This window comes from Aulostomus chinensis, chromosome 8, assembly GCF_037954235.1.
Source record: "Aulostomus chinensis isolate RoL2024-O1b breed Wild chromosome 8, RoL_Achi_v1.0, whole genome shotgun sequence".
Classification (NCBI taxonomy): domain Eukaryota; kingdom Metazoa; phylum Chordata; class Actinopteri; order Syngnathiformes; family Aulostomidae; genus Aulostomus; species Aulostomus chinensis.
Genome location: NC_141327.1, coordinates 26,284,040 through 26,310,888, shown reverse-complemented (window position 1 = coordinate 26,310,888; position 26,849 = coordinate 26,284,040). Strand labels below are relative to the sequence as shown.

The window sequence follows — 26,849 nt, the reverse complement described above, 5'->3', positions numbered from 1 at the left end:
ACTATCTTGTGGACAGCACTGCAGCAGCACTGCTTGGGACACTTGATGCCGTAGCTCCCCTGAAGAAGAAGGTTATCAACCAGAAAAGAATAGTTCCCTGGTACAGCCCAGAGCTGCGTGCCTTAAAACAGAAGACCAGACAACTGGAAAGGAAGACACATTCCAGCCTGCACGAGGAAGTCCGCCAAGCCTGGAAGGAGAGTTTATTAATATATAAAAAAGAACTCCGTAATGCCAGAAGCGCTTACTACTCGTCCCTGATAGAAAAGAATAAGAACGACCCCAGGTTCCTCTTCAGCACCGTGGGCAGGCTCACCAAGAACCATAGTGCTGCTGAGCCATGCATCCCCCAACTCTCAGCAGTAACGACTTCCTTTCTTTCTTTACTGAAAAGATTGTGAATATTAGAACGAAGATTGCCAGTAATGGAGGACAGACTACAGTCCCCATAGAAGCACCTCCCAGACTTGGTGCATACTTGGACAGCTTCTCCCCATCGACCTGTCAGACTTAACTTCTGCAGTCGGTTCCTCCAAGTCAGCCACTTGTCTGCTGGATCCCATCCCAACAAGCCTCCTTAAGGATGCCTTCCCTCTAGTCAACACTTCTATATTAAATCAAATTAATCTTTCCTTAGTCACAGGTTATGTGCCACAGGCCTTTAAGGTGGCTGTCATCAACCCTTTACTTAAAAACCTTCTCTTGACCCAGATGTGTTAGCCAACTATAGGCCAATATCCAACCTCCCCTACATCTCCAAGATCCTTGAGAAGGTTGTCCTGGAGCAGCTACATGAACATCTGCACAGCAACGAGCTCTTTGAAGCCTTCCAGTCTGGATTCAGGGAACACCATAGCACTGAAACAGCACTGGTCAGAGTCTGTAATGATCTTCTTATAGCTTCAGACAGAGGTCTTGTCTCTGTCCTTTTGGACCTCAGTGCTGCATTTGACACCATCGACCACAGCATCCTGCTACAGAGACTAGACCATGACATTGGGATTAAAGGAACTGCCCTAAAATGGTTTAAGTCCTACTTATCTGACAGGTTTCAGTTTGTTAATGTTAATAATGACCATTCTGAGTATAGCAGAGTTACATATGGTGGACCACAGGGTTCAGTTTTAGGACCGATTCTCTTCACTCTTCACATGCTCCCATTAGGTGACATAATCCGGAAGCACTCGATCAACTTCCACTGTTATGCAGATGACACACAACTTTACTTGTCGATGGAGCCAGACGACACAAGCCAGCTTACTCATCTGCAAGACTGCCTGAAAGACATTAAATCCTGGATGTCCTCTAACTTCTTAATGCTCAATTCAAAAACTGAGGTAATCATGTTTGGACCTAAACACCACAGGGACACACTCTTGAATCGGATCTCTACTCTAGATGGCATCACCCTAACTTCGAGTACAACTGCAAGGAACCTTGGGGTCATTTTTGACCAGGACCTTTCCTTCAGCTCCCACATAAAGCATGTGACTAGGACTGCCTTCTTCCATCTGCGAAGTATCGCTAAGATTAGGAATATCCTTTCCCAGAGTGATGCTGAAAAACTGGTGCATGCATTTATCACTTCTCGGCTGGACTACTGCAACTCTCTCCTGTCAGGATGTCCTAAATACTCCCTAAAGAGTCTCCAGCTGGTCCAGAACGCCACAGCGAGGGTTTTGACAGGAGTTAAGAAGAGAGAACACATCTCTCCCACTTTAGCTTCTCTCCACTGGCTTCCTGTAGGATCTAGAATCGACTTCAAAGTCCTTCTGCTGACTTATAAGGCTCTCAATGATAAAGCTCCATCCTATTTGAAAGAGCTCATTAGTCCCTGCTGTCCGACCAAGCACTCCGCTCCCAGAATGCAGGTCTTTTAGTGATTCCCAGTATCAATAAAAACAGACTGGGAGGTAGAGCCTTTAGTTACCGGGCTCCTCTACTGTGGAACCAGCTCTCTCCATGGGTCAGAGAGGCAGACACTTTAACTACGTTTAAGTCCAGGCTTAAGACCTTCCTCTATGACAGAGCCTTCAGTTAGGACTGGTTCAGGTAGCTCTGAACCATTGATAGCTATGCTGCTACAGGCTTAGACTGCTGGGGGACACATCAGGTTACATGGAGCCCTTCCCTCCTCTCCTCTCCTCTCCCCCTCTCTCCTCCTCTCCTCCCTGCACATTTTTGGAACTGTCACTACCACTACTTGTTGCACTTTGTAGTTTGGCCTTGGTGTCTCGCAGTCTCTCTGTGTTTCCACAGATCCACCAGAGCCCCAACCGCCGCCTGCATCGCCCCCCCCCCCTCTTATTCCCGACTGTTACACCGGCCTGCGCTCCCCTTCCATGAACCAGTCTGCCATCCAGTCCCCCATCAAGCTGGCTTGCTCTCCCTGCCTCCCCTACCAGAAGCTTCCTTCTTCAGCTGTTATTAACATTTCCGTGTTTCTCACATTCTGCGTTGTAAACTGTTTTCTTGTCTGGAACAACATCTACTGCACGTCTGTCCGTCCTGGGTGAGGGATCCCTCCTCTGTTGCTCACCCTGAGGTTTCTCAGATTTTTCCCTGTTAAAAGGGTTTTCAATGGAGTTTTTCCTCAGTCGATGTGAGGGTCTAAGGGCAGAGGATGTTGTTATGATGCCATGTGAAGCCCTTTGAGACAAACTGTTTGTGAAAACGGGCTCTACAAATAAAATTGCCTTGCCTTGCCTTGCCTTTTTCTATGTAAGCAGCTGTCCTATTTGTATCATGACATACGATGATATCAGACATTCATAACAGTTGTGAAGAGTTGCACTCTGATGGGGGACTGATCTCATGAACTCACGATCCACAGCTCCCAATGCCATGGGGTCATTTTTAAATTCTTATTTTTGTTTACACATTTAGCAACTTGTGCACTCTCCATGTTTTGCAAGCACTTGTTTGAACCAAAGCAAATTTAATTTTTACAATTGATCTTCATCCTCTGCAGAAAATCAGGCTTGTGGCAAATAGAGATTTATGAAACTTGCTGCTTAAACCAGCAATTAATTTTCCTGCATGAACAACATCTTTAAGTTTTCTTAAGTGTAAAAGCAACCAGCAGAAGTACAAAGCTAACATCAGGCTATAAATGAATTACAGAGTGCAACCCTCAGCACGTGAAGTTAGTGTATGTTTTCATTCGTGAAAAAAATTGAAAAATACATTACATTTCCAGGTGCGGTACACTGGTGCAGTGGTCAGCACTGTTGCTTCACAGCAAGAAGGTTACGGGTTCCCCGAGCAGCACGCTGTTGCAATGTGTAGCACTGAGAATATTGTTTGATCGTGGTGTTGCAATTAAGTTCTGATAAATTGTCACCAAAAGTAGGTCTCCTTATGTAAACTGCATCATTGTGTCTCATTTCCCATGCAGTCTTAGCTGTTCTTGGATCCAGTTCAAGTGTGTGTTACATAAAGTATTGAAGGTGTCATGGCAAGTGGATGACAATGAAGGCCACACAGACAACACCCAGGTACCAGTTTGGAGCTGCATTTCCTTTCATGAGTCAGTGTGGTGTCCAGCACCGTCAAGCTGTGTTGTCTATTGGGTTCATAAAGAAAGAAAGGGACGAGGATGTCAATTATTTACATGGGAATATCAGCATCTTTAGAACGCACAATAACTGGAAATAAGCCCTTATTTGGGGGCAGCACACCGCTGCACTGTCAACCAATTCGAGCTGTTGCAGGAAGTATTCAGTTTTCTTGGGAGACTCAAGAAATTGAGTTTGGTTATGTTTTCACAAGCAGTAAGACCCTATCCCCTACAAGTAACATGTTTATGTGTACATTTAACCAGAATGTATCAGGGAATTGTTCCTTTACACATTCAACATGCCCGTTTTAGAAAGTTACCACCCCTGCTATGGCAGGTAATTCCTACTGCAAAGAAATATCAAGACTGTCAGAATATCAGACTGAAAATTTAAAAATATAGAAGAAACATAATATGTGGAGAACTTACACGTTGAGATACAAAAAAAGGATAGACTCAGACGTCGGCATCAATCATTTCTTATTAAGCAATGCAGGTTTATTAACTCAGGTTGAAATATCAGGTAACATGAACACTGAAAAACTCTTAAAGCCTGCTTGAAAAAAGTAATTACAACCCTCATGTTATGTTGTCGAAAAGCCAGGTGGATATCAAAATAATTTTTGGCCTCTCAGTTGATAAATGCAAAAATACATCAAGAGCGCTTCGTTGCTCCACAGTTACGCTTCCAACGCATACAGAGGAATATTGACAGCTTCTGTTGTTGCAGGGAAAATCCAAACATGTAAAATAGCTTTGGTCATGCAACGAGTGTCAGTCAGAACCTGCACAGCAGGGAAATTTTCAACTAATTCTCACAATGTCATTGTTGCTTGACTTGTTTTTTGTTAGTGTGTGAATGTGTGTGTTCAAGCGGGTGGTTGTCAGTGCTTCGGTGTGTGTGTGTGCCTGTGTTTCATACTGGTGCCATGTCAGGTGTCATACTGCATTCACTGGATGAGCACGATTACACAAACAAATGTACTCAAAGTACCAAAATCTTTGCTTTCATTTAGTGTGGCAACGTAAAAACCGACTGATCACTACCTAGTCTGACATATCTGGGACATTCTGGAGTCAGATGTGTTGGTGTGAAAAAACAAGCTTCAGGCAGACATTTAGCTGCCAGGAAAACCTGAAATATTTGGGAGATTAAGCTGAAAGTTTAAAAAAAAAAAAAACTACGCATTAAATTGCAAAATATATCTATTTGAATCTGTAAAGGGGCTGGGGATTGAATCAGTAGATCTCTGATTACTACATAGGGGAATGAAAAGACTTCAGGGAAATCTGATCCATCCAGGGCAGGTCCAAGAGGGGACGGGGTTAATCAGATATTCTAAATTGACCGTAGGCGTGGCTATGAGAGCGAGTCGTTGTCTGTTGATGTGTGTTGGCCCTGCGATGGACTGGTGACACGGCGGTAGAAAATGGATGGTTAAAGGTATTAACCACTTAAATTCTATTCATTGTTGAATGAGCTGCTTAGAAACAATAGAAAATGGACCATTTTCTACCGTTCACCCTGTTAAGGGTCACAGGGGGGCTGGAGTCTATCCCAGCAGCCTTTGGGCAAGAGGTGGGGTTCACCCTGGACAGGTCACCAGTCCATCACAGGGCCAACACATAGAGACAGACAACCATTCACACTCACATTCACACCTACAGTCAGTTTAGAGTATCAATCAGCCTCGTCCCCTCTTGATGTCTTTGGACTGTGGGAAGATGCTGGAGTACCAGAGAGAACCCACACAGGAACAGGGAGAACATGGGGACTCCACACAGAAAGATCCCGTGCCACCCTCAGAAGATCATTGCTTCACAAATATTCAACGTTAATCCCACGTTGGCTCTGAGAACTCAACACACTGTGAAAACATAGGCAATAGGCATCACCTTCTTAAAATAATCGCCTCTGCCATTTTTTTCAAGTTTTTTGGAAAACACAGAGAGCAAAACAAAAGGAACAAGCTTTCCAGAAATATAAGATACAGTAACAGATGCCACATAATTGACCCGATGTCCAAACAATGAGTGGGCAGAAATGAATGAAGTTAATCAGGGACTATGACTCAGGATGCAAAAACAAACCACCTGTGTGCTCAAGATAAACTGCACACTTAGTGAAACATGCCGAAAAGCACTGATGCCGAGGGCGAACCTTTAAAGGTACAAGCGGTGCACTGTTTTTGAAAGATAGGAGTGGCGCTGTAATGGGTAGGTCATCATGTGTCATAACCATTGATCGGGCCTCGAACCCAGACCCTTCTTGCTGTGAGGCGACAGTGCTGACCACTGCACCACTGTGCCACCCAGCATGGTATCCTTTAGTGGTAAAACTGACTCTGTTTAAATAGTGCTTTTCTACCTTTCATATACTAAGACACTCCTCAATGTTGATCTGCTTGCGTGCACGCGCACACACAGACACACACACAGACACACACACAGACAGATGAAGAACTCTTCCCTCTAATTAAAGAAGTTGAACTTGTTTAATCACTGTTCAGTTTTCTCATAAGAGTCCAGGAAGAGCTGATTGTTTATGAGATTCCTGCACAATTAATTCTAAAAATAATCTGACCCACGGAATAAAAAGGCCTGCTTATGTGCCAGCATCACCACACCTCGGCTGGGATCTTCTTTCTCCTCGAGAAGCACCAGAGACGCAGTTGAGCAACACACCTGAGGCTGGGACAGGTAATTACGTTTCTTGATGATGAAAAAGCTGCATCATCTTCATTTAAAGAAGCTAAAGAAATGTACCTTACTTGAATTGATTTCAACTTTTTTCAATTCTTATGTTCAAGCTTTTAATATTAGACCGAAATGTTTTAGACTCTGCCAGCCTTTTTGTGGGCTCACAAATCTGCTCCAAACTGGCTTTGCAGTCACATCTGCTCTCATGTGCTAAATCCGATTTCCTTCTCTCTGTCGTTCTGTCTCCAGCTATGATCACCTTTTCAAGAGCACCCCCTCTCCACCTCAGTCTCCTGATATTCTTGTTATACCATTCCCCTGGTATCTCTCAACCCTGGACCCAAAGCCAATGTGAGTCTGCTCCCTTTGTGCCGGGCCACAATCTAGTGGGAGGGGGCTTCGATGTGCTCACCCTGCAGAGAAAAGGGACCGTGGTTGACGTCGAAACCTTCCTGACGCCAGAGGGCACCTGCACTCTCCACAACAATCCTCTCCAAGGAAACTTGCTGCAGAAAGTAATTTAAACCGGAGGAAAAATACACGCACATTCAGCAGCAAGTAAGGTTTTACCAAACAGCTGTTGTCTCTTTTGTGTTTAGACACCAGTCTCTGCAGCAAACTGGCGCTCAGTCAGGAGACCCCATGTCAAATTGTTCAACAGTGAACACCCATCAGTCAGGTAGGCTACACAGCAATGTAAAAATCATTCTGAATGATTCTACTGTCAGCGTTTTTATTACTACTGCAATTATTACAATGAGTCAAAAATGCTTGAATACGATTCAGTAGTTAATTCTGTAGTTGCACCAGAGCTCTCAGTGACATCAGGCACCCAACTTCTTTATTTGCAAGGCAAAGAAACAACCTGAGTACTTAAATGCAGCTCCACATTCTTTGTTTATATTTCTTGTTTAGTTTATAAGCAGGTTCTTATGCAACTTTAAGCAAGAATATAACAAATACCTTTAATATAATTTAGTGTCACTTAAACGGATTGCTTTAAACTATTTATTGTATTTGTTAAAATTAGTTCTGCAGGCTTTGTGGAAACCTCGCAGCTCAGCACTTGGTGACTACTGTGTGTTGTTACATCCACAGCTCCCTGCTTAACTCTTACATCACGCACGACAGCAATGACTTGAAGGTGGGCAGCATTTGATCATTTTTGTTGAGAGAAGTGAATGCACTGTTTTATCCTGGTCAACATCTCCAAAATGTTCTGAGAGCCTGCAGTTGTACCTTGAAATGACGAAACACCACTTGTACTTTTCCAAACCCAAAACTCTGAATGAGGTCTAAGAAGGGTTTCAGAGTTTCCCGACTGATAGAGGTCCATCTGGCGCTCAGTCTATTCCAGAAGCAAAAGCGTCACGTTTTCAAGAACAACAACAACAATGGCAGCTGAGCCATTTGCATGAAGGCCACACAATGTTAGGGAGTAAGATGACTCTATAAAACAGCCAAAGAAGACGTAGCACTTGCTGGTTCTGGCCCACATCAGAAACAGAGAGTAGCCTCTGAAGAGGATGTTTACATCTCTACAGTGATAACGATGACTTTCTTCTTCTAAAAGCTGGTCACTAGGGTTGGGGTTTTCCCCAAGTGTCAGAGTAAACTTTTTTTTTCTGTCCAGGACAGACACGTTGTTGTATAGCTAGCTAGGTAATGAACAGTTCAATCCCTGCTTGTGGCATTTACGTGTATGTGGTATGCACACTTAGGGTGAAGAGATGATTGGTAGGGTGGAGGTGGAGGGGGCAGGTCCCATGACGTCAAAATTTGCTACAAAGACGAACAGAAATGACCGCCGCAGCTACAGCAGACACTGGGCCAGCTGTGAGCATTACAGGTAAGGATGAAGGCTCCATCCATCTCATAGAATGTCTGATTTCTTTCAAGTTATGTTACCCTGCTGAGTTTTTGTGTTTAGGTACCGACTGGACAAAAAACCACCACTCAGTCCTGATTTCAAAAAGGATCTGGAGGCACTCCTCCACTACAAGGGTTCTGCTGCACCGTTCAGAGAGTTCATAAATACCTACGGCACACATTATATCCACAAGGTGAGAACAAACTCCACTTTTGTGTGATTCACCTTACATTTTTTTCTCTCAGCACTGTTGAGTCAACAACATTCTGTTGTATGTGATTTCAGGTTCATCTTGGGGGGCAATATAGCCAAATCACAGCTACTCGTACCTGCCTGGCCAGTCTGAACGGTCTCACCTCAGACCAGGTGTGTGTAGTACTCATTCTATTGAAGGCTGTACACATACACTCCCACAAATCTAAAAACGCTTCTGGTCTTCTAGGTGCACCACTGCTTAACAAAAGAAGTCAGTGTTGGCCTGGGGAAGGTACTTCCTCATGTCCCACCGGACTGCAACAACACCCTTCAGAACCTGGACACCGTCACCATGTTCAGCTCTGGCCTCTACCAGCAGCTCAAAGAGGTGGTAGGAGGTACCGGCTGGGATGGTGAATTCTCTCTTGGCCAAAATGCCTACCAAAACTGGCTGGGAACCATCAAGGACCACCCTGGTGTGGTGAAGTATTCCCTAAGACCACTGTATGAACTGGTGTCACATTGGATACAAAGGGCAGCGCTGAAGACTGCCATACAGCGGTATATAACAGTCAACTCCATCCAGAGCACCAACACACCGGTCTGCCCAACCAGTGACCCCAACATAGACACCAACTGCTGTCCTAAAGAGGCCTGGATGGGAAATCTGACAGTGACTATCATAAATGCCTGGGATCTGATGGGAGATTTTTGGGGCCCAACTGACGCGTATGTAGAGAGCAAATCAGGGTTCAGAGAGAAGGCACAATAAATAAGATGTTTCCAACACAGTTAACCGTACAATTGTTTGTTTGTTTGTTTGTTTGTTTTTCCCCCCAAATCACAGGTTTGTTCAGCTGTGGTTTGGTTCCATCGACCTGAAGACCGACATCGTCAAGTCAAACAACCCTTACTGGAATGCAATATTCGATCTTGGCAAGGTCAGTAAGAAACTAACCTACACAGATCAGCTCAAAGCAAATGACTCAATAAAAAGGAGGTCACGTTAATCCCATCAAAACAAGTGAGGCCTCAAGGTATTTTTACAGGAACCGTTATGGGAAATATGATGTGATTTATGGGTGAGACGTCAATGAGATCGTTGATATCTTTCTCATCTCTGTCGAATAAATACGCAGCAATAAAACAGATAGGCAATAAAAAAGCTGATTAGACAAAAAAATGACCTGTTAATTCATAAATGAGAGATTATGAGAACATTTTAGACAGATTTTGCCACTTTTGAACAAAGCCAGTGTAGCACATTCCCCCTAAAATATTGTAAAAGGTGGGATATAAATATATGAATCATTTGAAGGGGTATGGAATCTGCAACAACAAAAAAAAGTGTAACAAAATTTTTTTTGGAATATCAGTCCAAAAAAAAGGAAAAGTACTGCATTTTAAAAAGGCAACCAACAAAATTGTTTGGTACAGTGGATCAAATCTCGGCAGTTTTTCCAAAATTGACTCTTCTTCTTCTTCTCCTTTTTTTTTTTTTAATGCAGGTGGACACACATCATCCTCTGAAGATCATGGTCTTTGATGAGGACAGCAGAGGTCCAATCAAACTGGCAAAATGCAATATCCACCTCCATGGGGGCACCCACACGTTCACCTGCCCAGTTTCAAAAGGGGGTGTCAAGGTCAAGTACACTCTAACATGTGACCCCCACCTCACTGGAGACAGATGTGACCGGTACCGGCCCAAAGCCCACTAAACTCCCCAGTTTGAGGCAGAAACATTAAATTTACCACGGAAAGACATTTTTAAAAAAAGAACATAAAATGTTTGATTCATTTTAATTCATATGTTAATCAGCAGTGGATAAGGGACACAGGAAAGGTATCACTTACCAAACAGACCAAACACATGGCTGATCCCAGATCAGAATGTCATTGGTATCAGTAGATAATGGACTGATGAGCAAAACTAAACTATACTGTGTTTTTTCGGTGTCTACAAAATATCATATAAGCGTGTTTTTGTGTAGACAATATCGACATCTGTTAATGTTGGCGATCCAAAATCAGTGGAGAAATATTAGCGCAAGAGAAAAAACAATTAAATGAGCTTTAAATTGTTTTTATATGACATTTTTCTCTAAATCTGATGTGATTTATGATGTGCTCTTTTTGGATCTAAAATGTTAGAACCCTAGGTCATGTCTTTTTCAGTGCTAATGATGGAATCTGGAATTCCTAAACTGTTGGTTTGGAGGCACTTACAAGGGAACCACTTGGGATGAACAACTTATGAAGGATGTTCAGAAAAGCACACACTCGGGCCACTTTGAAAATTGTGCTTGGCACAAATTAAGCAGTTAATACTTGATGATCTATGAAGGAATTTGAAATATATGTATTTGTTGATGTATGACGATGTGATGACGTGTTTGGTCCTGATGTAAGGGAGTGAAACCTTTCCTGTATGATCATTTTTGTGAGTGGGGTCACATTTGGATGACAGCTTTTCCCTTTACCATACCGGCAGCTCTTTATGTTTGGGGAATTGTTGTGTTGTAATTTCAAAAATCCTTTGTCTTTACTTTTGACGGATGTTAATGGGAGTTTTCATGTTTATTGAGACGGTCCAAAAACAGTGTTTTTAAAGCTCCAGTAATCATGGTTATTCCTACTTAATAAATTCATAAAAAGGGTTTAAACATATTAATGTTTGTTAATCTGTACGGTTTCCCTCTGTATGATGAGAAAAACTCAAATGCTCTGTGAATGCAGTGGTCATGTCAGCTAAGAGCTGTTAGCAAGATGGTAGCCAACCAATCAGTAGCATCAGTAAGAATGCATGGAAATCACACTTGATCACACAATTAAATGCAAAAATAAAAATAAATAAATCAAAACAATACGGACAACAACCTCTCTTTTTGAACACAAACCACACAAACCAAGTCCCGACCTTGTAATTACCTCCCAACATAACTTGCACTCAATACTCTTAAGGCCATGTTCCAAGGAGGACCACTGCTGATAAAGTTCACGCTCTCTGCTGCCGCATTTATGGGACAGCAGGCAGCTGTTGGCAACGAACCACACCAAACCACCGACAGCTCCCAACAACAAACACACAAAGCTGGTGAAAGTGAGGCTGAGTGAAACATTTAGCAACTGGAGTGATGCAACAGCACAACTTGCAACTGCAAGCCTCTTTTTTAAGAAACATTCAACAACAACAACAAAAAAGCTTGGAAATTAAGAATGATTTGCTGACGTATTTTAATGGTGTTCAACAAGATGGTAAAATATCTTCAGCGACTGTGAACTACAGACCTTAGACCTTCAGCCATTCTCTACAGGAATAAATAAAGATGGAAGTAAAATGAGAGGGAAAGGAATAAATGGTGAGGTAAAAGAATAAATTGATCAGAAGGGAAATAAATAAAACAGAAATCATTGTGAAAAAAACAACTATCTATTTATGTATTTGTTTATGCATCGATTTAATTTTACCCCAAAATGTATATAACCAAAGAACCACATAGTTTAATACATTTGCGGCCACAAGATGTGATGTGCCTCCACTATTTCGTTATTTATTTATTTATTTAGTTTTTTGGCCACAAATCAATTACATTAAGGGAATAAGTTCTATCTTGCGGTCCTGAAATAGTTTTTTCCCCCCTCTATGCAAAAAAAGAGAGAAAGAAATCAGTCATAGTAGTAGCTGATGGGGATGGTCTCCTCAGCTTCAACATGAATATATGTGGCCGGCTCTTTCTGCAGTCTGGAGTTAGAAGAAGTGATGCAGGAGGGGGATAAAAAAAAAAAGAGTTTAAGACGTCTTTTTTTTGTACTTGAAAGGAAAAAATATAACTTTTGGTTGAAGTGTCACTTGAATGAACTGCCGCAGTCCTCCTGCGGTGAAAGTTTCCTGTGCAGCTTTTTTAGTTGCGTGTAAAAGCCAACTCCTGCAGTGACCGCTGGGTTGCGCCTTCTGATCATTGGAAAAGTCCGTTGGTCGTAACGGAAGAGCCCGGGGGCGTGCATAAAGCCCCCCCCCCCCCCCCCCCCACACACACACACACCCCATTATTACAGGACACACGGACACAACACGGACGCACGTGTGTCTAATTTAAGTATCCCTGACAGCAGCGAGGCGGTTTCCGTTCGAAGGAAATGATGGAGGAGGAAAGTTTGTGACGCCTGTGGTTGTTGGGGCTGTCCGCAGGAAAACTCCTGACCAGTTGCCCTTAAACGCAGTGTGCTGGTTTCCATCCCCACGGAGACAGAGAGACTGTGAATCTGTATGGATTTTGGATCAATACGGGCTTCGCCACTGAAATGTCTGAGGACTGGAGATGCAGTTCCACGCCTGTCTGTTGCTTTCTATTATCACAACAGGTAAGGTCATACTCATCCTCAGCCAAGGCTCTGTTTTCATTGAAAAAAACACAAAAATGATTTTATTTGTAGTAATTTTCCATCACCTCATACTGGACTAAGCTGCATTGTTAGGTCTCATAAAGGCTACCTGTAAGATGCTGTCGTGGTGCTTTTGAACATTTCATAGTTTCACTTATGTTTCCTGTGAATGTGCCTGGAGGGAGGATTCCTGAGGGCCATCACATGACTACAAGGGATGTGAAAGAAGAAGGAAAATATCTTGTAAACCATTTGAACAAAACACTCCCCCTAATTTCTGCAAATGTTGTTTTTTTTCTCTCCCTCTAATAAAAGAAATGAGCACTTTTATTTTTCAGAGTGAGTTGCCCCCAAATCCTGTGCTGAACTTGTAAAGTCTGTTAACCAGTAGAATCCTTCTAAATTATTGAACTGGGTGGCTGTACCTGGTCTTACAAGCCTCCTTTTTTCATTCCTCAGATAAAATACTGGCCTCATCACACCCCCGATGCGGCGGAAATATCAGCTTGGTCCATGAACCTGCTGGCCACATTAGTCTCACCGCTCCAGGAGTTTTTCCTGACACCAACAGACTGAAACCCGTGAGCCACCAAACCCACCAAAGGCCGCTCGGTGGATCTTGTACCTGGTGGATCGATATTCCGCTGGGTCAGACGCTGCACTTAAAGTTAGTGCGATTGGAAGGTGGTGCGAGCGTATCAGTGCGATGTGTCAGGAATGAAGAGGATCAGGTCCTGGAGAGGGGGCAGATCACCCAGCTCTCTGGTTGTGATGAGGGCAAAGCCGACCTCACCTGGAAAGGAGCCGGACACTCTTCAAATGCCATTCAGCTCTCCTATTATGGTGAGAAACGGTTGCCTAGCTAGCAGTTATTGAGTCAGGATGACCTACTTGGCTAAACTTGCACCCTGATCATGGGAGTTTGATCTAATAGCTCTAATAACATTTGGACCAGACTTGTTGAGAGGGATTTCTCTCGCTCTCTTGTTATCCTAATGAATGTAAAGCAGCGCCGAGGCAACTATAGCCAAACCCAACGCAGAAAACCAGCCACTTCACTCCATTAAAAGGAGAATGCGTTCGTGCTCGGCCTGTGCTTCACTCCTCTTGGTGCAAATCACCCTCATACCTTTTGCATACTCATGCTACCAAACTAACAAAAAGCACTGTAAACATAACCTCCTTTTGTCTTTTAACTATGGGCCTGCTCCACTTAGGTGTGCCGGGGTTCTGCTGTTGTGTTTGCTTGCTCACTGGACTTACTCAGGTGTTTACCCTGCTAAGGAATGTCAAAATGGCCAACATTAATGATTGTTTACACAAGAAGAATGTTATGGTTACTTTGGTGGCATGAAACTATGGAAACAGGCAAATGAGCTCAGCCAGTAGGAAAGTTGCCATCATGTTCACTGTGATGTGACAGAGGGAGAGATCCTATGTTGTTGTGGTTTCCACTCTCCTTCTCACTCTGTCCATTGCTTTGTTTGTTCCTGGTCATCCAGTTCAGGAAGGTGAGAGGAATTCCTTGGAGGACCGCACCAGCCCACATTCCGACCTCGTTTCTCAGACAGGAACCAGCTTTACAAGAGCTGCTTCTGTCGGGCAAGAGGTGACAAGAGGGACACAAGGGAGCACAGCTCGTCTCCATCAAGGTCTGAAGTCTCAGTCGGTGTCTGGTCCTGGTCTGCTGCAGCCCACCTCACCCCTGCTGGGACTCACCGTTGCTGGGAGAACCGATAGGGAAACTCTCCCTCTTCCTGAGGAAGCACCAAACAATGGAGCGGATACATCTGGACGTGTTCACTTGACTGATAGTTCCACATCTGTCAAAGAGAGAACACACCCATACTTTCACACACAGCCCACAATCGGCACACACACAACCTTTTACACACAAAACACAGAAATAAATTACAAGCTTCCCAAAATCTGGAGGTCCTACACGCCAAGCTCCAGCGTATTCAGATCTACTGCCCATCACAGATCCACCCACGTGGTCCAACCTCCAGCTCACACCACTCTGTCCAGCTCCAGTGTCCCTCCTCACTCCTCCTCCCCAACAACCCATGAGAGCCTCCTCACCCCACATGGTGAGGCTGTTAGTCAGGGACCAGTAGAGAAGCCCCCTGATTCCTGGAGGAGCCAGCGAAGCACAGACACTCTTATCTCTGATGCTGTCACCCGTGACCCTTTACAATCTGTGAGTGGACCTCGGCTGGATGACTCGAGCAGTGCTCACACTGATACCAAACCCACGCCATCAGCATCATCATCATCCTCACAGAGCTCCAGCAGGACTCATCCATCCCCCACCCACGTCACAGACGCTGCCGCTACTGCGGCGACTTCTTTTCATTCTAACGTGAGTGAAATAGACTCGTTTGTTTCCGCTGCTTCAGATGTTACCAGTCGAACTAGAACGTTTGAAATAACAACAACAAAGCTCCAAACGGACAAGTCTGACCTGGATTCAGGTTCCACACAGAGGAACTCAGAGGACTTCACGCACTCACCATCTGTTTACACTTTCACCCCATTCAGGCAGGCAACTGAAGAAGAGACACAAAGAAATGTACATTTGACTGCAATCACTGTCACCTCCTCGCCTGACTCGATTTCAAGTTTCACGGGATCCCCTTTGACACCCACAGCACCGCTGACACCGGGGGATGTATTCCTGAGCTCAACTGACACAGAGCACCAGGAGGGGACTGAAACAACACATCCCACCCACGCACTTTTACCGGAAAACCTGCCCACGCACTGGTCCCTCCCACCGCTGGCCAGTACGTCCTTACACGCGTCTACCCTTGAGAACACACTTCAGACTATGTCTCCTAGTACTGTCACTCCTTCGACCTCTGCACACACAGACTTCTCTGACCATCAAACCACACCTACGCTGCCTTTGCCGTCTTCTACCATTGTCCCCGCTACACATGACCACAGTTACATCACCACCACACATGCTGATCTGCCCTCGTTCACAACCACGAGCACAGACCATGCACATGGAGCTGCAGAGGAAGATGAGTTTTGGCACTGGTCTCACAGCAACCGGACTCATTCTCCCACAGCAGCTACACCGTCGTCCCAGACTGACCCACATGTGAGCCATGACACCCAGAAACCTTCTTGGAGCACCACAACTAAACCCAAGTTCTACATTGTGCCAGACCAGCCTGCAGTCATCAGAGGTGTTGTGTGTGTGTGTGTGTGTGTGTGTGTGTGTGTGTGTGTGTGAGGAAGGAAACTGTTCAGGTTGTGTGTGTGTATGTGTGGGGGGGCGTTGTAGTAACATGAACTGCTTGTTCTCTCCAGTGAAGTCAATTGAGTTGTTGCTGCAGATCATTGTGGAGGAGACCAGATCTGCTTCACCTTCAGGCCTGGAGGAGGATACAACTGCCTGGGTGAGAGATTCCATACACACACACACACACACACACTCTCCCCAGCTTTGTATACATGCACTAACTCATATTGCAACCACTACGAAGGAGGTCATATGTTTGGTGGCAGCAAGATTGCACATACACCTTGAGACTGTTTTTCACCAAACTGTTAGAACAGACGTACTGGGGAACAAGGAAGAACTCCATCAGTTAGAATTCAGACTCATCGAAGAACAACTTAGCGGCAACAGGAAATGACATGGATTTTTCTACACTTTGATGTCCTCCTCCTAGTGGTTCGACCAGATCCATCTCAAATATAGTCAAAAGCACCTTAAGACCTCGATGAAGGGTTACTGTGGTGACTGTGAGTCTTCATTGAACAGTGTAACAATCATTCAACTTTTGCTATGTGGAGGCCGAAAGTGTAACTGGACTCCACATTGTCAGACTTGATTGACGAGAGTCGCTGAAGACATCAGGCCACAGTCATAGTGCCACCTGGTGGCTACAGTAACATTTTATGTAGTTTGTGTGAGTGTCCAGGAAGTGATGTTTACAGCACAGTGCATGTATTTTAGTCTGTTTCTTAATGCACATTCGACTGTCTACAGAACAGCCACACACAGTGATGTACATGGGGGCCCAAGCACGGGGCCAGGGGCCAAACGTTTGCACTGGCAGAAATATACACTCTGGGGTGCTTTCTAATTCTTCAGTAGCCTAAGGCTATAATATATAAGGTGCTGTCACTCCTGCTTATTTCAGGTGGAGCCCTACCTACTGAGAGCCTCTGGGTTCAGCAGGCTGCTGGGAGTGTGGAGCAGGTGAGGAGGTGTAGAGAGATGGGGGGGCGAAGGTATACAGTTTGATCCAGGTTCCGCCTCTTATCTTCTACCGACGGGTATGAGTCACACAACTAAGAATCAGATTTCCCACACAGTAAATACCCAGCAGTGTTCAAAATGCAGAGGTCTGCTCTGAAGGAGTACTCTGAAAACTCCCATTATCCTGATCAAATGATCTTCCCTCTGTTAGATCATGAAAAATATTTCTTGTAACTGTATTTCTATGAACTCAATGACATGTCCCTGCATATCTTTGCCTCCTTAAAATAATCGCCTAAGTAACGTTTCTAGTTTTTCAGAAAACACAAAAAACTGGAGACAAAACATCATAAGAAGTTGATGTTGGCAAAAAATGACTCGGTTTTAAGAAGGTGACGATATGCAAAAACAGTCTTTTGGGTCATTTTTTATAACGGAAATATGAAATAGTGGGAAAATGTCTGACGTGGTTCATATCAGTATTTTTGAAGCATGTGACCATCCTCCTCAGGTGCAGGATAATGCTACAACTTGAGAACCAGTTTAAAATCTTGGATTTTACAACGATGACCTTTTTTTTGTCTTTTTCTTTCTTTCTTTCTTTCTTTTTTTTTGTAAATTGCTGGCGGAGCTCTGTTACAGTGGTTAAAGACGAGAGGCACAGAAGGTGAATCGACTGTTCTGTTTTTTGTTCCAGTGGCCATGCCGTGCAGAGTCTGGTGGAGTTCAGAACCAGCGGGGCGCTGCAGTGGCTCAGCGCTGCAGGACCCACGTCATTGCTGGAGCAATCAGGGCTAGCTCAAGCTGTCCGTGAGGGGAGGAGTTTCAGATCGTCCAGGATCATCAACGTCACGCTAGGAGGTGAGTCTGGCTCTTGGTGGTGAATTCCTACATCCCGAACAGCCCTAACAGTTGGACTGGGGTTTAAAGGGGCCAGCTTAAATCTAGAGGTTTAAGGCTAATCCAACCAAGGACATTTGCTGCATGATGTTTTCCATCCTTCTCTCCACTTAACTTTCCAGCGAAGGCAAAGGAAATGCCCCATAAATACTTGAACTGCCAGGGTCAGTGGTCACACTTAACCTGGTTACTCAATTGACCCTGTTCCAGACAGATCCCTGTCAACACCATAACTGAGTTTGGTTCACAATCCAATATATAAGTAATCCCATTAACATGCCTGTCTTACTCCGGTATGGCTTGTTAGCTATTGTGGAATCAAGTCATCGTAAATGAAAGAAAGTCAGCTGCATCAGTCGTTTGCCTGCTGTTTCGCTGAAGGGACACTACATTTCTTTTTTAAAAATCTGGACAGTTTGTGTTCAAATTTCACTAAATAGACTGCATTTTAATGTGTCGACTTAATTTTCTGGAGCACTTGCCCCATCATGCACAGGGTTTTCAGTTATTTGCTCAGCTGACATGACAAGCAAACACTGAAATTGGGCGTGAATACAATAATCTGTATTTTCCTGCCAACAAACTCCTTGAAAAGGAGAATGACTGATTGAGACCGAAGAATTGATTGGGGTTTGCAAGACTTGATGCTCTTAATTCTACTATTCTAGAACTGTTAAAATGATACTGCATTCATACAGTGATTTTTATCTTTTATTTTTATTTTTTAGTGTAACTGCCACTCAAACACTTATACAACACCCACTAACGCTGTTGGCAGAGGCTGCTTTGCAAAGTCCCTTAATAACATGATAAAACCCTGATGATGAAGGAATCCAAGCATTGTTAGGGGTTCAGTGTGTTGCTCAAAGACCCTTCAACACAGTCAGGATTCAAACCAGGATAAACCAGTGATGATACTCAAGGACACAAAAAAACACAATATTGTTTTGTCGTTGGGTTTTCTTCTTAAACTCGTCTCCCATCCAAGGCCTGCAGGGTGATGTGTGTGACTGGCTGCTACAATGTCCAGCTGGCTATAAATGCGTGTCGCAGCCTGGTACTGCAAACTACAGCTGTTCCTCTGTTTGCCACTTTGACCACTGTCACCACCATGGCATCTGTACACAACACCCAGGCCAACTGCCAGTTTGCCGGTAAGGACCCAGAGACACGCGCATCGTAGATTCTGTTCTCATTTAATTGCAATAACCAGATCAAAATACTGCCGATGTAGCAAAATCCTGATGATGATCCGTGGAATGTTTGACTTCAGGATTTCTCACTTCTTTTAAGTGTCAAGCATGCAAGCAAGTTTTGAAATGCTTGTTTTTTTGAATGGAGTTTGGATTTGACCACCTACCTCAAGTCTGACATGGCTTAGCTCTCAAGTTATGTCGGATTAAGCAACAAAACTTTGTCCAGCCTGAGGACTAACGTTGACATCATAGCTGATCTAAAGTTGGAAGAGGTTGATGATGACTTCACTGCACCCTTGTATGCCTCCAATAAATGTCTGTCCATTGTGTGTGTTTTTCTGTATTAGCTGCCTTGTAGGCGAGGACTATTGGTTCATGGGTCAGAGATGTGATGTCAGGATGACGCGAGCACGGCTTGTAGGCACATGTCTCGCCATCTTACTCATCATAGTGACAGTCATTGCCGTCCTGGCCCTTGTGGCAGTGAGGCGCTACCGAGCCATGCTGATCCAGGCCAAAGTAGATCAAACACGGAGCAGGTAATCACTCACTGTCGTGTGCATGGACAGTCACAGCGCACACACAACCTCCAATGCAATATTAGCTGATAAAATTTTGTGAAAATAATGAGGAAAGTTCACCGGAGAGCCAGACTGTGTTTCCATGTGTGAGTCAGTTCAGGCTCAGAGTTGCTAACAAACCACTAAAAACACGGTTTCAAAAGTAGTTCTTGTATGTATTGAATAGTTCTGAAAAAGCATTCTTAGAGCCTTGAAAGAATGCAGCTTTTGTTCTAAAAGGTTTCGCCATAATTGCAGTGCGTCTCTAAAGATTTTCTTGTCGGGTTACAAAAAAACATCAAGACCTTCCAAATTACTTCGCCTTAAACATCGAGTGTAACTGACTGGAAATAAAGACGTGACAAAATCAACTCCGTTAAATATCTCGATGTGGCAACTTCCCTCCTCGCTCTTGATTTTAAATATCGATTTGAAAAAAAATAACCTCAACAGAACCGTGTGGCTGTTTGACAGTCTCCTGGAAACACCAGCTTACACACACACACACACAACTTGCCGTCATAGTGTGTGTGTGTGTGTGTGTGTGTGTGGCTGCATCCTAATCATCCCCAAGTTCTATGAGCCATTCATGTTTTTCCAACTGCCAGTTTCAAATACAGAATTCTGTCATGAACATCAAACCAAAACTGCTCAAAATTGGACTTTAAAAAAATATGTTTATATAAACCCAGATTTTTTTTAATAGATGCCTGCAACTTTTATATAAATAGTAAAAATGTAATAAAAGCCTTCACTTTAACTATTTAGATGAGTCATTTATTGTAACAGCGCATAAAGCTGAAGTAAGACCAGAGAAGGGAAAACTGCACCTACAGTTTTTGCCACTAGGTGTCAGCCTAGCCATAGTTGTGCTGTAGACGCAAGTGGAAAATGCAGAGAAGTTCCTAAAATGCCATTCATGGGTGATAATGCACTTGATGTATATACCAGGAGAAGATCACGATGTCATTAACTGAGCTGCAGCGCTGTAATGTCATCAAGCGGCTGTCTTTGTAGTCTTTGAGTGGTACGCATGCAGCCAACACACTCAGATTCCCTCTACATTGGAAGGGAGACAGATATGCACAACCTTTTCCATCCTTCTGTGATTCTTGAAATGTCTTGACATGGGAAACGGTGTAAAAGAGACAGCTTTGAGGTAGATATTCTCCTACCAGAACAGTTGGAGTGGTAGCTTATACCAAACAGATGGGTGTGAGGGTCACAGAGGTTGGACCCGTAACGTCAGAGCTTTACTTTTGCCAACAGGAGAGCATCATTTGCTGTTCTCAAGTCATTTGTTGCAGCTCGCCTACCACTTCCAGTTGTTGACACGAGAAAGCTGGGCTCCAGCAAGAATTTCACTGATGTACAATTTTTTTAAAGTATATACAGTTGAAAAACCTTTTATGTGCATTCATGCCCAGATAAAAGTGAAGCAGGTACAATTCAGCCTCACATAATGCATTGTTGTGTGTGCAGCTATCGCAGGTTCAACCATTTTGATGAGCTGTCAGGTCGGTTCTGGTTGCGTTCATTGGCAGGATCAGCAGACTCACTGGATAATCCCGCTTTTACACGCTCCGATGAGTTACTACACCTGCGGGCACTCGACCGCCCCTGCTGTTACCATGACGACACATTGTCACTGGCTTCCACCTGCCCCAGTCACGGAACACACATCAATACAATCTATCCCCACAGGTAGACACAGACTCACACACACATGCAATATCAAACATGAAGCGTTAACAGGGGGCTTCAGATTTTGGGCCTCGTGACAATATGCCATTTAATATTCTGTTGTATTGCGTTTGTTGAGCCTCTGTCAGTTATTGACCCATAGAATCATCTAGATATTCCCCCTTTATGGCACCCCTGACTGTTAATATGCCTGACAGTATCAGAGCTGCTCACTGATCATGCAGGGGAGGGATGTCTTTACGAGGGCGCAGTTGCAGGCAACATCAGTAATGTCACAAACCAACGCCGGAGACGCTCCAGAAAGTACTGAGGCCCTGTGCTCAAGTTAGTTTTCCTACATTAAGGAAATAAGGCTCAACTAAATTCAGTGTACTGGAATCAGGATTCTTTTGTAAGATAGCACAAAAGTATTCTTTTCAAAATCTACCAACATAATTTGTTACTTTAAAGATGTTGAAGGGAAATGCATCATCATTTCAGTTTTATGATTGTTGTTGTTTATGTTGCCTTGCAAAGACCCTCTTGGTTTCTTTTAAAGCGCTGTATGAATAAATATAGTCAATAATAATGATAATAATAATAATAATTAATAATTAATATATCATGTTATGAATACAAGTATTATTATTATTATTGTAGCAAAGCATTGCAGTAAAGATAATCAAATGTTGCTAAAACTCATTCCATGCGTCATAGCAATGTTATGTACTTTATAGAGTTTAAAAGCAAAATAAAACGCATCATAAAGAGGAATTAAGAAAAGGGAGTAAAACAATCCAATATGAAAATATGTAAATGATTAAAAAAAAAACAGAAGACAAGCACTTACATAAGTTTAGATAAAAACAGCAACAACAAAATTTTGTACAGTATTCCATACATGAAAAACAATTCAATGTTTTCTGCTAAAATACAAAACAAACAAAAAAAGTATCCATAAATGTACAAATTTTAAAAATACATATACTTAATTAAAAGCCAATACATAAATTTTTGATGATTAAAAACATCTCTTTTAAAAACTAATTCTAGTTATTAAATTAAGGATATTAAATAAAAATGGTATCTCTCATAGAAAATATCTTCTTTAACCAAGCAAGTGATCCAAAGCATTTGTTTTCAGAACAAATGTACAGAGAGAGTAGGGGTTTTATTTGTGGAAATCTTGCTAAAGTGTGTTTGAAATTGTCATTAAAACAAACTTCTTCCAGCCCACAGCAAACAAACTTCAAGGTGTGGCCTTGAGCATTCGTCTTGTCTCCTTTTTTGCGCTTCAGTTCCTAAATTACCTCCACCCGGCCCACCGTACCGTACACAAGTTCTCGCTTGAACATATTCGTAAATATTTTCACCCCGGCACTTACAAAGACCTGTGCAAACCCCAGCTAATCTGCTGCATCTTTGTATTGTGTGCAGCTCTCAGTACGGTTGGAGGGGGAGCGAGATGAGTATGGGGGACGGTGTGCTGGACTCCGGTAAGGTCAGTGACCTTTCAGTCTGTAGCTGGCCTGTAGAACCCATCCACTGGACTCCATTCCCACTTCTGCAGCAGCTAGCCTCGCACCGAACTCCCATGGTGACTATTTAGCTCCTTAACACATGCGTACATGCATGTGAGTTATTTAAGTGCTAATGAGTTGTCGCTCTGTTAATCCAGGTTAGGGTGTCAAGGCCTCGATCCTACTGTGAAGGCATGGAGCTGGTCGACCTGGGGAAGAGCTGGACTGCTTGAAGAATCTTATCTGTTCTGACACTGGTATTTGCTATCAAATGTTCTTGTTTTATAAATAAATCAATCATAAAATAATTAGTATGCATGTGTTTATATTTATTTCTTATAAAGATATATATTTTTGTTGAATTGTAATATATTAGATTTAGATTTCTGTTTGTATCTATAGGTAATGCCAGTAATGCTATCCAGGGTTGCATTGAGCCAGCGTTTATTCTGTATAGCAACAGGGAGTCAACTCACTTCCCACAAGCAACTAAATTCATCCGCTAGCTAATTTTTTTTCTTTTCTGTGTGTTACACAAGTTTATGCGCTCAGTTATTTCTTGGATGTGCTCAGACTCCCTGTTCCTTGTCAAAGTGGGTTGCCAGGCAGCCAGTGGAGGCATACATAGGCCAATAATGTTTCACTCAAAAAGCACCACAGATTGACGGGTCAGTATATTTTATCACCTCTGGACAAAGGCAGGTTAGCTGCCCCCCCATACAGCCATTATGCTAAGCTAACTGTTTGCTGTCTGTAGCTTCATATTTACTTTATAGCCTTCATAAAATGGCCAGCAGAGTGCTTTTTCATTCCACATATTTAAAAATGTAAAAAGCGGTGACTAGAAAGGTACTTTGTAGTGAGTATTTATTGACGTGTACTGTAGCTAATAGCGAATAATGATGGCCTAAGCTGCTTAGTGAGGGTTGGGTTTATGCGGCAATCAAGGTAGAAAACAAGCTTAAGTTGCCTTTAATTATGTGTGTGACTGCCTCAAGACTTTTAATGAGTTCATGGAAATTAACTTAGGACATTTTATTTCTTCTTGAGCATAATACCAGGTGAGCTACTTTGTAATCAATATTGTTTACAATGGATTAAAAAAAAAAGAAAATACCAGTGAGAATATCCATCAAAAACAACAGTAAAGGGCTACATATACTGGTGTGTAGGTGGGAGGCAAGAAATATGCACGAGACCTGTTTTTTGATTTCATGTGGACTGTAAAGGTGCGATACCCTAGGATAATATTATCCTCAATGAATGTTTTTTTATTTTTTATTTTTTTTTTACAGTTTCTGACTTTGTAAAAGATTAAATGACACAAAACCCCTGAAAGACTAAAAGAACCCAGTCACTTGTAGGATGAGTTTATTCCAAAACAGATACCATCCAGCCAAGGCTAGATTACCACACAGGCAAAGCGGATGCCGGCCTTGAATCACCAGACCTCCAGGGACAGCAAAAGCCCTTCATCCACGGGGCCTTGCCAATTAAATGTTCTTATTCAATCATTTGCTTTTACATTTCTTAAATAGTTATACAGACATGTTATATCATCGCTTTATTGTCACAGACAGGGAGCAAGGCCTCACTGCTCTCCTGTAGTATGTAAGAACAAGTTTTGCATCAGAACATTTTATTAATGAGGTCCAGTGTGTGTCGTGTGATTGTACTTTCCTGAAATTAATCGAGTGGTCCTCAATAATGGAGACCCTGTTATAAAACTGCTCAAAAAAAAATTCTTAGGCCGTCCTCAAATTGTTTTATCTTCCAGTCGTTCAAACTCGTCGGCATATAAATTAAATGTATTCCTTGCCGTGTTTAATTCGGAACCTGATGACCTGAGATGGTTCATGATATCAAATTGTCAAAGATGTATAGACGTATGGGCAAGAGAAAACTGGAATATCATTCACATCTAAGAAAACCCTCATGATGAAATGACCCCCACCAGCAGTCCATGGTGCGACACTTAACAATCCTAAATCAAAATAAAGTACACACAGCGTATTACAGCATCCGATGTCGAACTGTGACGGATTATTTTTTGAAACAGGAGTCAGAGCATTTCTTGTTCTATATTCCTCAAGCACACACAAGCCACACCTCTCCATGCGGTGGTTAAAACTCATCTGGAATGCGATGCCATAAATGACCAGGGACAGACTGGCAGAGAGTGAAACGGGCGAATTTTATCCAACCTTATATTGCACTTCGATAATTGTCCCTATCATGGGAATATGACTAATGTGATTGATTTGGAGGAGAGAAATAATACTGGATAATCATTAAAGAGAGCGAAGAGAGAGACTCAGAGGGATGAGTGAGAATTTGACAGAAGCTACCTGCTAGCTTCTTCCATATACGGTCTTAATCAGAGCCAAGAGCCAAGCCTGTGAGTTTCTCTGACTCTGTGAGTGAGCAATGCAGGGAGGGAGTGTGTGTGTGTGTGTGTGTGTGTGTGTGTGTGTGTTGCAATGCATGCATGACTCACACGCACCACCAAGCTTTGAAGGAATTGCATGAGTGTGCATAAGAAGCATTGAGAAATGTCTGCGTAAGAGGTTCAAAGTTGAAAAAAGGCAAAGTGTTGTCTTCCTTTATGGACGTGTGTGTGTACTCAACAGGGACATCAAGGTGAAAAGTGACAAATTTAAAACAACACACACACACACACACACACACCCTTAAAAAGCTAGATTCATTCATTTCCTCAGACTGGTCACATGACCTGAGCAGCGCATTCTTCCCCCCCATGTGACTTGCTTCAATATCTCCTTATATGGATGTCATCCAAAGGAACTCTTAAAGGGATGGTTGCCCTGTACTGGTGCTATACTTGGTTTGTGTGTGTGTGTGTGTGTGTGTGTGTGTGTGTGTGTGTGTGTGTTCAGTGTCTAGTGCAGGATAATGCCTGTCTGAAAAGCCAATCTCTGCTGCTCCATGGTGATGACCTATAAGAGGTGTAAGTGTGTGTTCGGGGTGTGTGGTCACTTCCTGCGTGCATTTACAGAAGTGAAGTTTTGTGAAACCAACTTCCTGTTGCTTTGGGTGAGCTGGCTCCCATATATCCTTATTAGGAACACATAGGGCCTGTGAGAATTCCTTGTGCAAGTTTATGAGCATTGTCCGGTGCCCTTATTGAGTTGCAACAGCAACCTGACCCACCCACTTTGGCAATTCACAAAATGAGCTGTGCAGGAAGATGGCCATCTCTTGTAGTATAAAACTACATATCACTGTAAGACAAGTATTTCAGGTTAGCGTCACATAGGTGTGCATGAGTGTATGACTCAAAATGAGTTACGCCATTTCATAATAAATGTATCACCTGCCTCGATGTGTCATGTTGACACTTAACAAAGGTATGTTCCAGAAAACAAACACCTGTCTAATACAACATCTCTCACTGAGGCCGGCAAGGTTGATCTGACCGCTGCACACATCTACACATTAGCAGGCGAGTGATGAGAGCTCAGAGATTTACAGCTTCCCGAGACTTTGCTATAAACATACCTCAGTGACCACATGCATTACTTCCATCTACGCGTGTGTGTGTGTGTGTGTGTGTGTGTGTGTGTGTGTGTGTGTGTGTGACACCAGTATGCCGGGGCAGTCGATGTGTTAACAGCACTGTCACTGACCCTGAGATTACAACCACCCCTGGCCTTGTGCTTGAACAAACCACACATAGTAAGATATCACTGTAAAGTGATGAATTGTGGATTCGCTTGTCTAGACTACATATTCACCTCGTTGCATGAAGACGGAAGGCACAAGTGTCTTGAATAAAATGTGGTTCATGTAACCAGGACAACCAGGGTTGAAGATATCAGGGATAAAAGCTAGAATACAGAAGACTGGATTACATCAAATGTAATCTCATTGTTTTGACATTTAAATCGCAATAAAGCACGTAATTTAACACTACAGTAACTGCGTGCTACGCAGCAACAGATGTTCATCACCAATATGGTTATTTAAACATAAAAAAGCTATCACTACCGGAGATATTTTGATAGTATACAAATTAGTTTTCATGTTGTGTGCCCCTCCGC

General features: G+C 43.1%; 2 protein-coding genes across 5 annotated transcripts; both read left to right on the top strand.

Annotated features, from left to right (window-relative positions):
- Positions 1-5,772: 5,772 nt before the first annotated feature.
- LOC147257820 (perforin-1-like) lies at positions 5,773-11,181 on the top strand. Its single transcript, XM_086210333.1, has 10 exons — positions 5,773-5,776; positions 6,509-6,774; positions 6,859-6,938; positions 7,358-7,403; positions 7,981-8,108; positions 8,190-8,322; positions 8,415-8,495; positions 8,572-9,053; positions 9,172-9,265; positions 9,833-11,181. Exons 1-10 carry the CDS (start codon positions 5,773-5,775, stop codon positions 10,043-10,045), a joined length of 1,527 nt encoding a protein of 508 aa, XP_086066459.1. The 3' UTR covers positions 10,046-11,181.
- A 1,204-nt stretch (positions 11,182-12,385) lies between these two features.
- Positions 12,386-23,107, top strand: vap (vascular associated protein). Of its 4 annotated transcripts, none has more exons than XM_086211996.1 (11): positions 12,386-12,689; positions 13,170-13,553; positions 14,213-15,496; positions 16,032-16,120; positions 16,871-16,929; positions 17,627-17,790; positions 18,818-18,983; positions 19,373-19,564; positions 21,068-21,289; positions 22,706-22,865; positions 22,947-23,107. In XM_086211996.1, exons 1-11 carry the CDS (start codon positions 12,647-12,649, stop codon positions 23,019-23,021), a joined length of 2,838 nt encoding a protein of 945 aa, XP_086068122.1. In that variant the 5' UTR covers positions 12,386-12,646; the 3' UTR covers positions 23,022-23,107. The 4 variants fall into 4 exon arrangements, with proteins under 4 accessions (XP_086068122.1, XP_086068120.1, XP_086068121.1 ...); XM_086211994.1 differs by having other exon boundaries at positions 14,213-15,907; XM_086211995.1 differs by lacking the exon at positions 21,068-21,289 and having other exon boundaries at positions 14,213-15,907.
- The last annotated feature ends 3,742 nt before the right edge of the window (positions 23,108-26,849 follow it).

Excerpts from the sequence above, each read along its gene's own strand:
- LOC147257820 (XM_086210333.1), top strand. Across the intron at positions 8,323-8,414 it reads GCACACATTATATCCACAAG|GTTCATCTTGGGGGGCAATA; the intron begins GTGAGAACAAAC and ends ATGTGATTTCAG. Across the intron at positions 8,496-8,571 it reads ACGGTCTCACCTCAGACCAG|GTGCACCACTGCTTAACAAA; the intron begins GTGTGTGTAGTA and ends CTGGTCTTCTAG.
- vap (XM_086211994.1), top strand. The coding sequence starts at position 12,647 with ATGCAGTTCCACGCCTGTCTGTTGCTTTCTATTATCACAACAG. Across the intron at positions 12,690-13,169 it reads GCTTTCTATTATCACAACAG|ATAAAATACTGGCCTCATCA; the intron begins GTAAGGTCATAC and ends TTCATTCCTCAG. Across the intron at positions 22,866-22,946 it reads CCTCGCACCGAACTCCCATG|GTTAGGGTGTCAAGGCCTCG; the intron begins GTGACTATTTAG and ends CTGTTAATCCAG.